Here is a 15,769-nt window from a genome sequence, read left to right on the forward strand (position 1 = left end):
ACCTGGCACCCCGTACGCGCCCAGCTGCCAGCTCAATCGCTCACACTGCAGCAGTCTAGTCAGCTAGTCATTTCTTCCGCTTGCGAACTCCCCGCAACTCAGGTGATTCTGAGGAATTGCGCTCGCGCTGACAAGACGGCCTATTCAATCAACACATATGAACCTTGCGCACACCTTCCTGAAAGCGACAAAATGTGTCACCAACTGCCGAGTTTGGGCACATATCGCGACACTGTTTGTGCTGCATATTTTGAATCCAAATGCTTTCCCAATCATATTCAGTAACCTCGGTTGTGAGGGTAGATTCCATGCTCCCAATGAATGCTTTGCGCAGTAGGCGCGCCTGAAGAAATAGCTCCTGGCACCCCGTACGCGCCCAGCTGCCAGCTCAATCGCTCAAACTGCAGCAGTCTAGTCAGCTAGTCATTTCTTCCGCTTGCAAACTCCCCGCAACTCAGCACTAAGACTTCTTTTGCGCTCGTGCTGACAAGACGGCCTATTCAATCAACACATATGAACCTTGCGCACACCTTCCTGAAAGCGACAAAATGTGTCACCAACTGCCGAGTTTCGGCACATGTCGCGACACTGTTTGTGCTACATATTTTGAATCCAAATGCTTTCCCAATCATATCCTGTCACCTGCGAGCAGCTAACCAGAAGCCCACGTAAGAGAGCTTCCAGCGCGTTTAGCTCAGTAACAGCCAGTAAACACAGCCGGCCGTAGATTCTCGCACGGTTTAAGATCAGCAAGAACGCCTGGAAGGTATACCAGTGAAACATGCACAGATAACGGGAACGCCTGCAGAAAAAGGCAATCGCATAGCCCGCATAGCTATGGAGCACTGCACAGCAATGAAGTCAGCGGCAGATGAACCTGCACTACCAGCTGCAAACAGGATGCACAAGGGACCGTTACGGCAGTAGCGTTCATTTTGCATGTCACAGAGATACAGAAAACGGTGGCGCCTTCATATGCTGCCGCGAGTACAGAGAGCGCGATACACCATTCTATGCAGAGCTATGCTTGGTCAGCTGTCTCTGAAATGCTAGGGTAGCTTCGTTATATACGCAGGCAAAGATCGCACATCACAACGTTTCCGGGTATTCTCCCAACCACGGTATATTACGGCTCAAGTCACCTACAGAATACTCTGGCGAACAGCCAGCGAAATGCGCTATTCTTGGCGTGCATTTATACTTGTCGGCGTCGTAGGCCTACAGCGCAGTCCGGTGTGAGCCGTCTAAACGTCCATGACTCGCGATAACGCGTGCTTTGGTCAGTCCTACCTAAATGCGTAACATGTTAGTAAGACGCCCTGCACTTTGTGCTCGCGGAAAAATAGCAACCTCACTATTTAGTAGCGACACATGACACAGATGCTCGGGTGCGCAACTTCTTCTTTGCTCGGCATAAAATCATGCTACTGAGCCTCATTCAGGTGAGCATGCAGTCAGCGAGAGGAAAGCAACAATTGTCTAATCACCAGTCGCAAAACCAAAGATTGTTCTTCTGCACAAGTCCGCTGCAAACAAAGAGCATTGCATCCTTCAGCACGTCAACGCTGTGCACAGGTCCCCACAAGGCAGCAGAAACTCAGCCAGAAAAGCCACCAGTAAAGCGAAAATTTGTCTTCAAACAAGCAAAAATGCTTTTTGTGCCGTGAGAACAAGCATCAGCTTTCAAGGAGCATAGTGGAAGGCAGCATCCAGTGGCGCTGCCTGCATTTGCTTGCGCTGGAGAATGTGGCAACAATATTCCTTGGTCTACAGTTGCAATACTCCTTAGGGTGCATACAAAATAAAAATACTACCGAAAACTTTGCTGCCTGAAAAGAGTATGAAGCTACCACCGATACAAAAAGCGCTTAAGCTACACAAGGATAATACACGAAGAATGCATGCACCTTTACAAGCCGAACCCAGCGACGTTTTACACGAACACAGCAACGTTTCACAATCATTTGATGCATGCAATCATAGGGAAAAATTTGCCTCGAACAGCTTCCCAAACCGCGCGGAAAAGATGCAATTGAAGATCAATCAATACTTTACGACATTTTGCAACCAGGATGGCTGCTTTGGAAATAAAAGTTCTTGCATGAAAATTAATTAAACTGCGGGCCATAATACAGACTGCACTTCACTCTACTGCCAATCAAGCGATCATACAGAACGTGGACCACGAAAGAGCTTCCAACTAATAGGACTTCACCCTCACCAGGCGGCAAGTTCGAAACACCCATCGGCTTGTCCTGATATGCGGACAGACACAGCTCACGCAGGTACATCGTTAAAGGATAAGCAGCAGAAGCGTGCATTTCCAGCGCAAGTGACCTTTCCAAAGTAGCAGCTTTCTAGTGGTATCTTTTACAGAACCCTTAAACTTAAGCAGATGCTATGATTTTACAAAATAGCAGCATGCCATTGATGCTTTGTGCAGGTCATTTAGCACTGATAGGCTGGAAACCTCCACTGCTTGACTATGCATGCCCGAGCAGGTTTATTTTACGAAATTGGCAAGGTACACCTTCATTTTGGCCCCTTTCATCCAACCGCACGAATATGGCAACGATGGGTCGGCTTATTTTCGGATATGAAAAAATGGTTGCATCCAGCGACGCACCAAAAGTCCGTCAGATCTTCATTTGGCTTTTTAAATAAATGTCAACAAGTACGTCGAGATGTGAAGCCAAAAAGGGCTTCAGTGGAGCGTGGTTACTGTACCCAGCCTACACGCAATGTTCGTCCTGAACACGCAGTGCTGTGTGCACTTTACCTAAAAAGCCCAAGAAGCGCCGCAGCCGTAGCACTAGAGCGCATAGAGGAGAACCTCACTGCATATGATTGCACAAATCAACTTTTCGTTCTGTTACCAATGCATGGCATCCTTTCCCATAGTGCTTGCTGGGGCCAGTCTGCAGCGACTCACGTTACCGCAACACCAACGACGCTCACAGAGGCATATGCCGTGATGTCGTCAATATGTACTTGACAGGGCATAGCCTGACACCGTCATCAGTGGTATTGATTTGTTGTACTCCTAAAAGGAACCTACTTTTTTCTTGCATCTCCCTTGTGGTGGTTGAATTGGTTGACTATCTGCTAAAGCTTGGGACTCTTGCGGTTCCTCAGGCCCTTCCAAATCTCCAGGCCCGTTGCCTGTTGCACATACAAACTTCAACAGAGCATTCAAATTTGGAAACACTCCGCTTACGCAGGGAACAACTTTGTACATCTTCACTGTTTAGCTCAGTTTTTCCCCAGCAACCAGGAGACATGTAGGCGCTCCTGCAATGAGGCATCCTAATTAGCCAGGTGCGTTCAAAGCACGTTCCTGTAGTTTGATTACAGGAGAATTCTCCATATTTCCTCATACTTCATTTTTCATCTGAAAATCTACATCATGCTGTGGCAAGACAGTTGTAGGCTTAGTGAGCAGGTCTACCAACGAAACTCTGCTGAGTATCTCGATGAACAGCCAGTATAATTCGCGAGAGTCATTTACAGACAAAAATTCACACCCTTCTGCTTTTGTTTGTTGTGCAAGCGCACAGGCACGTAAACACACTACATGAACAAGGGCAGCTGGAGGACGAAAGACAAGCACAAGAAGAAAGGCTGCTCGCGTGGAAAAATGCTCGCAGGAAAGATGAACATTGTGGCTCTCCAGAGACCTCGTGGATCCTGTTGGTAAAGTGTCTTACAGGTCTTAAACAGAGTCGTTCGTTCGTGCCTTCTGTTACACCCGTCAGGACCTGTAGCTGCTTACACCCGTCAGGACCTGTAGCTGCTGTAGCTGTTCATGGTTCAAAGAATCACATGAATTTTCCGATGGCTGTGACACATTTACTGTCAACCAAAGTCTTTGTTTTTATCAGCAGATTCGCCATTGCGACAAAATCTTTTTCCCTTTCATATGTGACGTCAATAGCGCAGCAAAAAAACCCTACACCGTGAGTCGCGATTACTTAACTGCGTTTCACAGTGTATGCCATCCAAGCTGCATAAAGAAATTTAGAAATCAGCTTCCGAGCTATTGAAGAGAGCAAGAACTTTCAATTAAATGGCGATGCAATTACGGGCTATATGTTTTCTGCTGTATGCATTTGTTTTCCGCGCGATTGAATGGCTGTCTTTCGGCGTGTAACTTTCTAAGAATAGACAGCAGCCATAGTTCGTGCAAAAAGGCAACGAGGAGGGCCCGGAAGCTACATTGTAGCGCACTTAACCCACGGTGCGTCGAACCGTGAAGCAGACGCGGCCAATGTTGCCAAGAAAGATGCCCGTGGTCCCTGAAATTTCCTAGCTTACAGAGGTGCTATTTTCGTCTTCGGCAGATATTCGACGCCCAAGGGGACCGCTAATTTTGTTCTTCCAGTCAGCTTTCAGGGACCTGTGGCACTGTGTAAGCACAAAAGCAACTGCCACTCCTATCAAGATGACGGCGATACTGCGGAAAAAAGAAACAGCAGATTGGCGAGGCCTGTTGAAGATAGTCAACATTTTCCGGTTCTGCACAAATAATTCACTGTTAGGGAGTTGGGCCTCCACCGTAAGTGTTGGTGCCCCTCCTGCTTGGAAGAACCCATGTTCGCTAACGCCGGCGAGGAAGCAGGTGAAGGATATTAGGAACCAGTGACGCATCTTGGAAAACAAAACATGCTAGTTCAGGAAATGAGTTGTTGTTGCTTGACTATGAGTTTCCATGCAGTGTGTAAGCGGCACTTTAATGCGGCTGGGGCTCGTTTTTCTGCGGTGGTCTGCTGCGAACCACCTTGAGTTCTGCATCGCTGGCATGCAGACAGTTGCACATTTCCAAGGGACTAAAAAAGCCAACGTTACTTTAAGCTAAAGTTTTAGTGAGCTAGGCTTGTAATGAGCAGCAATAAACGTAGACACCTTGACAACAAAACTCGATACCCTCGAGGTGAGAAAACAGTAGATCTGCATCCACCAGAACACCCTCGAGACCCAATTCACACGCGCAGATTGCTCATTTGCACGGCAAGGTCCACCGATTGCTGCATAGTGTTGTAATAACCATTTTCTTAGCTTCAAATATATACTATGGGTTGTCATGCTCATATTCGATTCGTGAAACTTGAGCACTGAAACGCGTGCAGGAACGTTGCTGATTTGGCGAAGGTCGGCCCATTTGCGCAAAGCAGCGTGAGTCGATTGCAAGGGCACTCACGAACTCGAATTTCAATTCTTGGGTGTTTTTCAATTAAATTCAATTAAGTTTCGCAGCTCAGTGACTCTAGCTGTCTCCTTGAAACAGGGGCTGTAATCTTGGCATGTTCTTCCAAAGTCTAGTGCTATATCGAATTGCGTGGTCGAGAGTTTTTGTCAAAGAGAGCACTTCTAAGATACGAATCTGGGACTATGATTTGATATTCTGAGTGTCAATGGCAATACTCAAATTTTGCCGGGCATGTCTGCGTCGAATCACCCCAATTAAGCGGGTGTGGGCTAAGGAACCGAATGCAACGTGCAGCATAGCATTGTTCCGCATAAGCAGTTTTCAGATGGTACATAGTTCAATACAAGAACGATTAATGTTTGACCATGAAAACTAAACAAATAAAATTAGCTCAGTAGTAGGTTGGTTCTAGCATTCATTACAGCTCATGCCAAGCTGGCAGTCAACAACGTCTAGGTCATACAGTAGAACGGCCAATGTGTAGCTAGAAGAACCAAACAGAGAAATTCAGTTTCACTGCAGATTGATTTTAGGATTCAATGCAGCCTATCAAACAGCCTTCAGATGCCAAGTAGTTCAATACAAGAACGATTAATATTTGACTAAGAAAACTAAGCACATCAGTAGTACTGCAAATGCCAAAGGGGACAGCCGGGGACGGAACACCAATCTTTTCTCTCCTAAGAGTGATGCTTTATTGCTTCTTATTTATGTTTCGCTGCACGTAGTGAGTAAAGGCGGGAATGCATCTATGCATTCAGCAGTAGAACGTTGTGCAAGAGCCAAACTGCGGTCAGCTCTCTTTTAAGGGCTGGTCCGGTATCCTGTCCAATCCCGCACGCAAGCAGATAGTGCAAAAATAATGTTTCTCAAGGCTGGAATGCCTAAGAAAGTACGTATAAATGTGCAGTTTTTATGTAACTGCGCGACGCGCTGGTGATCGGTACACAGGGTTTGTAATGCACAGGTGCGCCGACTCGCTACACCTGTGCATTACAGGGTTCCACGCATCATAATGTCCAGTGTGTGAGGCCAATCGAGCAAGGCCCACGATGGGGCTAGTTCCCCTACGACCATATAGTTAGAACAAATGCCTACCATTACAGATAACACCTATGACACCAATAGAAAAATCTGCAGGGCAACCGGACCACACTATGCCCGCTGAAGGCAGAAAGCGGCGCATTTGCGAAACATCTTTGTAAAAATGAGTGTGACAAAACAAAGTTCAACAGTCTTGCAGGCACCCCCACATGAAACAGGAGATAATATGAGTGGTTGCCTGCAATTAGCAGAGATAAGATTGACGACTCACGGGTGGACCGACCCTATTGGAGACATGAGACACAGAGTATTCCAAAGGCACTGTACGGGGACGTTGGACCCAAAAAAGAGTCACATGTGAGGAACATGTAAGCTTTTGTATTGCTAGCCGCTGGATGCCTATCCACCAAAATATGAAGCGTGCAGGTACCACCACGAACACGGTTGTGCACAGGCACTACAATAGGGCTTGCTGGTGACCTATACAAGATAGCTAGCTTGCGACCTACAAGTGGTCGCAACACTGGAGGAGGACAGGACCCTCTTACTAGGATCAAAGTAAGGCAATTTGTCTGCGAAATAACATGCATGCACTAGAGGTGCCTGAAAATGCGTGGAAACTGGGGCTGGCGATAGCGCCGGCACCAGTGCAGGCCTCCTCCCCATAGGGCCTAGGAGGCGAGCACCCCGAGTTGGGCGAATTGAAAAACAACAGATTTTGGAAATTGAAGAATAACTGTACTTCGATATATATAAGCTACTTTTTCAAGGATATGGGCCAACGTTAGGTGCCGATCATAGGCCCTGCTCGAGGGGCAGATAGCAGCGTAGTCACAGCAGTAGGCGCTGTGCACCACAAACGCACAACTAGCTTCCAACACTTGGCATTAACACGAATGGAGATGAAAGCAGCTGGGCTAGCAGACACCATATTGGACAGCATGCCACTCGATCTGTGCAAAGCCGTAGTCAAAGTTATTCGTCAATTTCAAGGACTGGAGTAACGTAGAAGGGGACCTTGCAGCACTGGGAAGCGCAATGGAGGCTAGCGCAGTAATGTGGAAGTGAAAGCAGAATGGGTTAATGAGTAACATAGGTGGGGGCACTATATGCGATTTCCTGGGAGCGCATTTGACAGAGAATGTCGGTCCTGCGTGAGCAATCAGATGGCTTCTGTGTAATTCTGGTGCAATGGTGGTAAACGATAATGCAAACGTAGAAGCTGCTAGTATTGTATGTCCTGCTGAACTGCAGTATCAGTTCACGGCAGTGGCAACTGCTGCCACGAAATGAAGCCGGAGCAAACAGACAAATAGAAACAATGCACGAGCAACGGGCTGCCGAACGGCCATATCCTCGGACGCTCCGCCGCTGCTGCATTAGCTGCTGCTGAAGCTACTTCTTCATCTGCTACTGCTACCGCTGCTGCGAATGGTGCTGCTGCTCCTGCCGACACTTAAGGCAAAATCACAATAGTGAGCAGGAACAGGGCCATGGAGAAGGCGAAGGCACAGCGTCATGCTGTGTTATGGAACTGATCATTCAAGAGTCTAGGCTTTGGGACGAGGAGTTGAGGAGTGCAGACTAGTTCCACCAGAAGGTGAACTAGCAACAAATTCCTGCAAGACAAGGTTATGCCGCCAACACGGGCACTTCTTCAGGGCGTAAGGTCTGGTGCCAAAAATCACGACATGGCACTTCCAAGTGTTTTACTCTGGCGCTCAGCCTTGGTTCTACGTTTTTCACGCTCGCTAGCGTGCTTTGTGCAGAGGATTTCGTAACTAAAGCTTCTACAGCAACGCTGAAACCTCCCAGGCTATTGCTTTGGCAAAGGCTTAGGCTGTAGGTTTCAGCTAACGAAATTTCAGTGACAGACGTAATGAGCGGAATGCCATTATAACGGACCTTACTTTCCCTATCGATCTGGCAGCACACCGGTTGGTGCTGCACAGGATAACCTGTAAACGTTGAAACTTAACGTTTTAAACCTCAGGCAGTAAGTCATAAACAATTAAGCGGAAATCCAGCATGTTAGTGTTCTGCCTTCGGCCGCTTGCAAATATTAGTTAAATGCTTGGCCTTGTATCATTCCTGCACCTTAGATCCAGGCACAGGCACTACTACACTGGTCCCCGAGTGAGCATATAGCGAGCCTGCAGCAACGAGCTCCGTGGAAAGAATACTATATAATGCAACGTGCTCCAACAGTTCTGCACAACGAATTTATCTGCACTTACTCATCCAACTGCGTCTAATCAGTTGTGAAGAAACCATCAGGCCTACTCGGCCAAGTCCGCGAAGATACCTACACAGGTGGCATACTTGTCTGCAACATAATTCGTCGGCAAGAAGCGCAGCAGTTTTCAAATGCTGTCAAAGCCTGCTCTGCTTAGATGCCACAACGTCGTTCGCCTCTACGGTATAGCTGAGGTCGTCAACTTCGGCCGAGGCCCTTGCCTTCAGTCTGACGCGTGGCAGCAACTATGCACCCCATTTAATATCAAACGAGTCATATTTTTTTTCCTACTACACTCGGACAAACGGGCAAACTGACTGTGCCAATCGTACATTGGAAAAAGACCTGCGGAGATATATTCAGTCAGCCTAGAGGGAAAAAGGCGCATTCTGACTCCAATGATCTTCGCTTTGCGAGGATCCTCACTGCACTACGGCAGTGTGTTGACACATTGTGTTGATACAGCAAGCTCAGGCAGTGTTGTGCACAGCACCTACTGCTGCGACTACGCTGCTACCTGCCCCCCTCGAATAGGGGGGCCTACGATAACCGTGTACCTAGGGCGCATTTCCTTGAAACAGTATCCCAAACATCACGAAATACATTTATTCATAATTTTTCAAGTTCCGTCCTCCCCAAAATCTCCCCACTCGGGGTTCTAGCCTCCTAGGCCCTGTGGGGAGGAGGCCTGCACCGGTGCCGGAGCTATCGCCAGCCCCCATCTCCGGGTATTTTCAGGCACGTCTAGTGTATACACGATAATTCGCCGAGAAATTGGCTTACTTCGATCCTAGTAGGAGGGTCCTGTCCTCGTACAGTGTTGTGACCTCTTGTAGGTCACCGGCCAGCAATCTTCTATAGGTCACCAGCAAGCCCTATAGTGCCTGTGCACTACAGGTAAGCTGAACGGGGGGGGTCCTTGTGAATAGCTAATTGACTCCTATTCCTAATGATCTGATTATGATGATTATGAGCCCAAACTAGCCAAAATTAAGTGCAGTAGGCTAGTATTTCGAAGTCCGAGGTGCGAAGGCCCTGAGTGAGCTGCAGAAGTTCCAGGTTACCGAGACTACACTAGTCAGACAGAAACAGGACTCCATTTGGCACGCGTGCGCAACAAGAACTGGTGGGCACCTGTGCTTTTCCTTGAACCCCCTAAAGAGCATACGTAAGGCATTGTTGCATTAGAGCTCCCACGTATGTCCGCGGTGAAGGCGGCAACTCTCCTATGCCTGTACTATGAGCATTACAAGTTGCATGCGAGAGCAAGGCCGACTGTCTGAGTTTATGGAGTTTTACAGCACGACTGACGATGTTTTTACGAGGGTTTTATTTTTGTCTATCTTTCTTGCGTTACAGCGGGTCTGTAGCATAGAACTGCGTGCCCTTCTGGTTGCACTTTCACTAATCAAAATAATGTCATGTGTGAGCACGTTTCTTTTCCCTGGGTTTTAGCGTTCTTGGTGCCGCCAATTTCTCTTCACGACCACTGCCTACAGAACTGAGGAACTGAAGCGCCTTTATTAGAGGTTGAAGTGTGTACACACATACAACCAAGCGATTTCTGCCCAACCCAAGCATCCTCCGAGGTCCCTACAGACGAATATTGACGCACAGCGTCACTTGTTCAAGCTTTTTGCTACTTGCCATGAATCATCGCTGATTTCTGTCTTTACATCCCACAACCTCGAATCACAGGCGAGAGGGGTCTGTCTTTTATCTCGTGGCCTTGGTCACAGCTTCCAAGCGTTCAGTAATTCCCTAGCCCTCCGCATAAGCTCATCAGCACGCCGGCATAACCGCACTCTTTGTGCCTTGCAGCCGCCAGCTTGCTTTCCGCTTCAGACCAACGAGAGCAAGAGTTCTCTTTCTCGTTATTCGGCGAATTTGCATGCCGAAGCTTCTTGCAATCTTGCAAATGCTGTATGTTCATTACTACTGCATAAGTGGACGTCAGAAATGCCAGAAGAAAAGTTTGGCTCCTTTCGTGCCAGTCGATAAGGATGCGTGTTACGCTGCTATCTAATAGAAACTTCTTTGTCATTGGAAGCTTATTAATGTCACAAGTGTCTTCAGCCGTGACATTCAGCTTTTTGCACTGATATTCCCTCCACCGCCACGTTCCCTGGCTGTTGGCAATACAAGCCAATTCTCTCAGAATTTTTCGCTGAACTTTTGCTGCCTGTCTTGTTCGCCACCACCGTCTCATCGGCATCTCATTTCTTAGTGAGGCCCATGTGCTCATTCCCGCCTATGATAGCAGCCTATTTCAACATATTTCGTAGTCTGTTATCTGCGCATACGTCCCAGATTTACAGCCCGGATTCTGCCGTGCAAGTTCTCAATCAAATGCATTCAACTAACATGGCTTCAGAGAAGTACGAAAGGGAGCATTTACTCGCAGCGCTATAAGTATAGCTCAGCACGAGCTTCTATCTACGAACATGCCATCTCTCAAGGTGACTTTTTATGGTATAACCCATACATAGCCGCTGAGGTTGACACAGTTAGTGCTTTGTTTCCCATTCTCACGTTCCCCGCATGAAGGTCAATCAGCAGCATTACATGCATGCTCAAAGTCGTGTTCTTTGCGCGAAGCTAGCTCGAATGTATGCGTCAGCGGGAAAAGGCATGAAATGTTGGCTACGCTATGGAGGGGAGATCATGCTTCACAACAAGCCGCTCCGAGCTATCTGGAAAACAATAAGAAGTTCAAGCTGGTCACGTCCCCAAAATCGATTGGGGACGGATTTTCAGATCCTCACCAGTTCTTGTTGCGCGCGCATGGCAGATGGAGTCCTGCTTCATTCTGATTTTAGCGTAGAGAAATGCTCTGCTTCTCTCGATTCTTTTAACACAGTATAGATAAGGAGCGTGAGGAATCCAAGACGACAGTCAAAATATTCGACACTTTGTAGCAAACCAAGATGCGCACTTCCCGCTCGCTAGAACTGTCGCTCTTCTGATGTATGTAGGAGAACTGGTAATACAATTCCGCCCATGTTCCGAGATAGCAAATACTTCTTGTTTAATAGAGTTGGGCTGAATGGGTGTCGCACGATACAAAAGGGGAAACTTTTGGATGTTTGCTGACTAAGGAAAGTTGCGGTAGCCACGAAGGCTTTTCGTCGGGGACACGCTGAGGTGTGTCGGGAAATGCACTTCGGTGTTTGTGTAACATATATTAGTGTTTACATGATACGACGAGCACCTAAATTGCCCATTCGGTTCTTTTCCTGTCTGAGCGACATATCGAACAGACTAGAGAGAGTGCAGACACTTCTTACTAATAACGAATTAAGGCGAATTATTAGAGAGATAGCATGTGAAAATCAGAAGTGCCTGTAAATACCCTAAGAATGGGGCTGGCACTAACGCAGTGCGGGGCACCGCCCCATGCGGGCCAAGGAAGCAAGAGCTATGAGGGGACAACTTTCAAGAAAGTTGGACTGAAAAACTTGGAAGATGACGGTTTGTTGATACGTTGGACCAGTTTCATGAAGTATGAGTCGAATGTAGAATATTTGTCAGAAGGGCGCCCCATTTCTTGGGCCGGGTAGCAACGTAGTAGCATCGTAGTGCACCCCGTTCTCTGCAGCGACTATGATGTTACCTGGTCCACAACTTGGGCACTCTAAAAAATCCTCTCTACTATTGATGCATCTGTCGTGTAACATCTACCAATTAGTTAGAAGGACCGTTTTGTTTCACGTTCTCAAAAGCGTATCTGCGATGCGGCAGGCAATCCGACAGAGGAGTATGATGCCGATTAGATTATGGACCAACGCGGCTCAGGCGCCCACCCCCAGTACCTGGTCAAGTGGAGCGACACCCCCGAAGATCAAGCCACGTGGGAGCCCATTAACCACCTAACAGGATGTCAGGCTTTGCACCGTGCTTGGCGCCGCCATCAGAGAAGACGTCTTCAGGCTCGAAACAATCTTGCTCCTTCCGAGGCGTAGCGGTTTGGGTCGGTCAACTGCCGCCACATGACGGTCTTCAATGACGAGGGGAGGAAGGAAGCACTGCGCACAGCATGAGCTCATGGCATCAGCTTCAGAAGGGAATAGAGACTGAAAAGGCAGAAACAATGTGTTCTGGGTAGGCCGGTTTAGTCCGGGCAGGGGGGAAGTTTTACGACCGCGGGGCTCGCGGTCCGATATGAGTACCTGTGGAAATCCGTGGTAGCAGATAACACGCTCTGCGAGAAGCTCCACGGCGTCTGCTGCAGTGAATGAGTTCTTTGCAGGAACGAAATGAGGCATCTTGCTGAGGGAGTCGACCAGCACGAGAATCGAGTCGTGCCCTGTCGTCGTAAGGGGAAGATCCGTGATAAAATCGAGGCTCACGTGTGCCCACCGACGCAAAGGGATGAGTAGCTGTTGAAGAAGGCCTGCAGGTTTCTGGCTCAGAGACTTAGACAAAAGACAGTGAGTACAGGATTCAACGTACGCAGTAGTGTAAGCACGCATCCCTGGCCAGTAGTAGTGCTTGCTCAGAGCCGTGAAGGTCTTCTTTTGGTCTCTATGGCCGGCTGTCACATGGTTATGATGTGAATGCAAGACATGCGTAAGGAACTCAGGGAACTGTGAAACACAGATCCTAACCACGGAGCGGTGTGTCCCCACAAAAGCCTCGATGTTTGGAGTCGTTGGAAATGCGTAAGAGCTTGGTGATCTGTATGAGCTGTAACTTTGGAGACACGGAGAAAATGAGACCACTTGTCCAGGGCCGTGACCAACGCCAAGAGTTCTTGATCGTAGATCGAGTATTTCTGTTGTGTGGGGTATATAACTTAGCTGAGGAAACCGATGGGCTTGTCTTCTTGTTCTAGACGCGCTCCGATCGCATAACCAGAGGCATCTGTGTATAACTCGAAGCGCTCCGTGGTGTCAGGAACTTGTAATGTACTGTGTGTATTAAGCGCTGTTTGAGCTGCTGCACCGTCTTTATGTGAAGATCTGTCCATTTGAAACTAACATCTTTGCGTGAAAGATCAACCAGAGGCCGCGCAACGTCTGCATAATTAGGTCCCATGAACATGCGACAGTAACTTATGGTACCGAGGAACTGCCGCACTTGCGTTTCATTTTCCAGCACCTCTGGCCAGTGCCGGATAGCTTCGATTTTGTCTTCTGCAGGTTTGATGCCTTCGGAAGTGATGGCATAACCCAAATATGTGATTGCTTGCCTCGCGAACTTGCATTTATGGAATTTTTGGTAGAATTGGTTTTTCAGGAAAACGCTGAGAACCTGTCGCGGGAGGGAAACGTGCCCAGAGAGCTCGGAACTATAAGTAAGTACATCATCTAGGTACGCAATAACGCGCTGTTTTTATAATAACACATGCAAGTAACAAATGAGGCGATGAGAAACACTGCTTAGCCAGCATGGATTCTGACTTAGAGGCGTTCAGTCCTAATAAAGAAATTCTGCTGTGGAGCCACCCTCTAGGGGCAGGCCTAGCCAATCACAGGCCGCTGAGTGCAATGCGCTGCTCATAGCTGCGACCGGGTGATGCCGGAGCCACCCCGAGCGGTAGCCAAGTAAGTTGGCCTGGAACGTAGCTGGAACATCCTTAAAGCCAAAGGGCATAACTCGATATTCAAATAGCCCTAGAACGGAACGGAAAACCGTCTTCGAGCGGTCTTCCTTAGCCATACGTATTTGCTGGAATCCTGCTTCAAGGACCAGAGTGGAAAAGTACTTGGCGCCTCCCAGCATCTCCAGGATGGCTTGAATGGGAGGTAATGGAAAATCAGGAGCGACTTTAAGGGCATTCAGAGCCTGGTAATTAACAACCATACGCATCTTCCGCTCCCCTGAGCCATCATCACGCTTGTCGACCATTATCGTAGGAGAGCAGATAGGCGAATATGTTGGTCCGATTCAACCACTGTCCGCTAATTTAGCTTTTTCCTGTTTGTGGAAGGAGAGCTGATCTGGGGTCATTCGGTAAATCGCAGATTTCGCTGAAAGTTTTCCAGGTACAAGTAGGATATGGTGATCATGAGGGCGCTTCAGCGGTAATCCTTTAGGTAAGTTATCGGAGAAGACCGCCCGATACTCTTTCAACACATTGATAATCTCGAATGGAATAGCTTGTGCCTCTGTCGAGTTTATCCACTCAACGAAGAGTGTGTGTCCGAGTTTTGCCGTAGGCCATGGAGACTCGGCATACCCGCCACTTGCTTAGCCAAAATGTCATACGCTTGCTCTACAGGAGTTCTTGGAGGTGCTACTATGTGACTGTCACCCTGCAATGTCTCTTCACCCGTCCTAGCGACCGGTAACTCGCACCACTGGCCGTTCACATAGGTCTGGAGCTTGTCGGACTGAAAATACCAGGCCACCTTATGTTCAGTCAGCCAATCCAAATCCAAGACTAAATCATAGGGAACGGGTCCCACTGAGAAGTCCCCGGAAAAGCGTGCGTGTCCACACCACATCGTCAACCCCCTCACAACTCCATCAATGCGTAATTGTTCACCTGCAGCAACAGTGAACCTATGCTCTTCTGGAAGTCTCCGCACCCTCAGCTGCAATCGTTTGACTGTTCTAGAATTAATGAAGCTTCTCGAAGCGCCTGTGTCTAAAAGTGCCTCGCATGAACTTCCTGTAAGCTCAACGCGAAGTACCGCTGTTGCACCCACTTAACACAAGGCTCCTCCTTGGTTGCAAGATGCCTTCGCACTACTTTCCCGCCACCAGTGCGGAATAGTCTCTATCGCTTCTGGCCTGCAGTCTTATTCTGTCGCTTCTGCAAATTTCCCGCTGCTATCCGTCTTCTCGCACGGAGCCTCTTCACTCCGCATCGGCACCGGCCCAGACTCCAACCGCGTTTCCGAAGGCGGCTAAGTCCCCTGCACGTCCTCATCCCTCATTTTGTTTTCCTCTACCGTGTTGAGGAGGCGGTTCCCCCGCTTTAGGGAGACTGGAATGGCATTAGGTCCTGTCGCTACTGCACACATCATCCCTTTGCCATGGCTACGCGGCCTAGAACGCTCGTCTCTAACAACGCCTAGGCCTCGCGGTTTAACCGTTCTGTCTTCTCAGTGCTGGGACGGATAGGTTGCCTGCTGCTCTTCTTTTCAGGCTCGGCACGGCCTCGGTCGTGTATAGGACAGTCACGAGCATAGTGTCTAACACCTCCACACTTCTTGCAGGTCTCGCCTGGCCGCTTGGTTCGTTCCTCTTTGCTCGGACAAGCTCGTGCCGGGTGTCCACGACCCTGACACTCGTAGCAGTTCCCGGAGTTTCCTCCAGGCCTAGCTTCATCCTTC

The 15,769-nt window shown here is 48.5% G+C and overlaps 1 protein-coding gene across 1 annotated transcript; it reads right to left on the bottom strand.

Annotated features, from left to right (window-relative positions):
• Nucleotides 1-13,904: 13,904 nt before the first annotated feature.
• Nucleotides 13,905-14,336, bottom strand: ENH_00050220 (hypothetical protein; the record flags this gene model as incomplete). The annotated part of the gene is made up of 1 exon (XM_013581306.1): nt 13,905-14,336. One exon carries the CDS (start codon nt 14,334-14,336, stop codon nt 13,905-13,907), a length of 432 nt encoding a protein of 143 aa, XP_013436760.1.
• Nucleotides 14,337-15,769: the final 1,433 nt, after the last annotated feature.

The sequence above is a fragment of the Eimeria necatrix genome, genomic scaffold (assembly GCF_000499385.1).
Source record: "Eimeria necatrix Houghton genomic scaffold, Enh_scaff397, whole genome shotgun sequence".
NCBI classification, from domain to species: domain Eukaryota; phylum Apicomplexa; class Conoidasida; order Eucoccidiorida; family Eimeriidae; genus Eimeria; species Eimeria necatrix.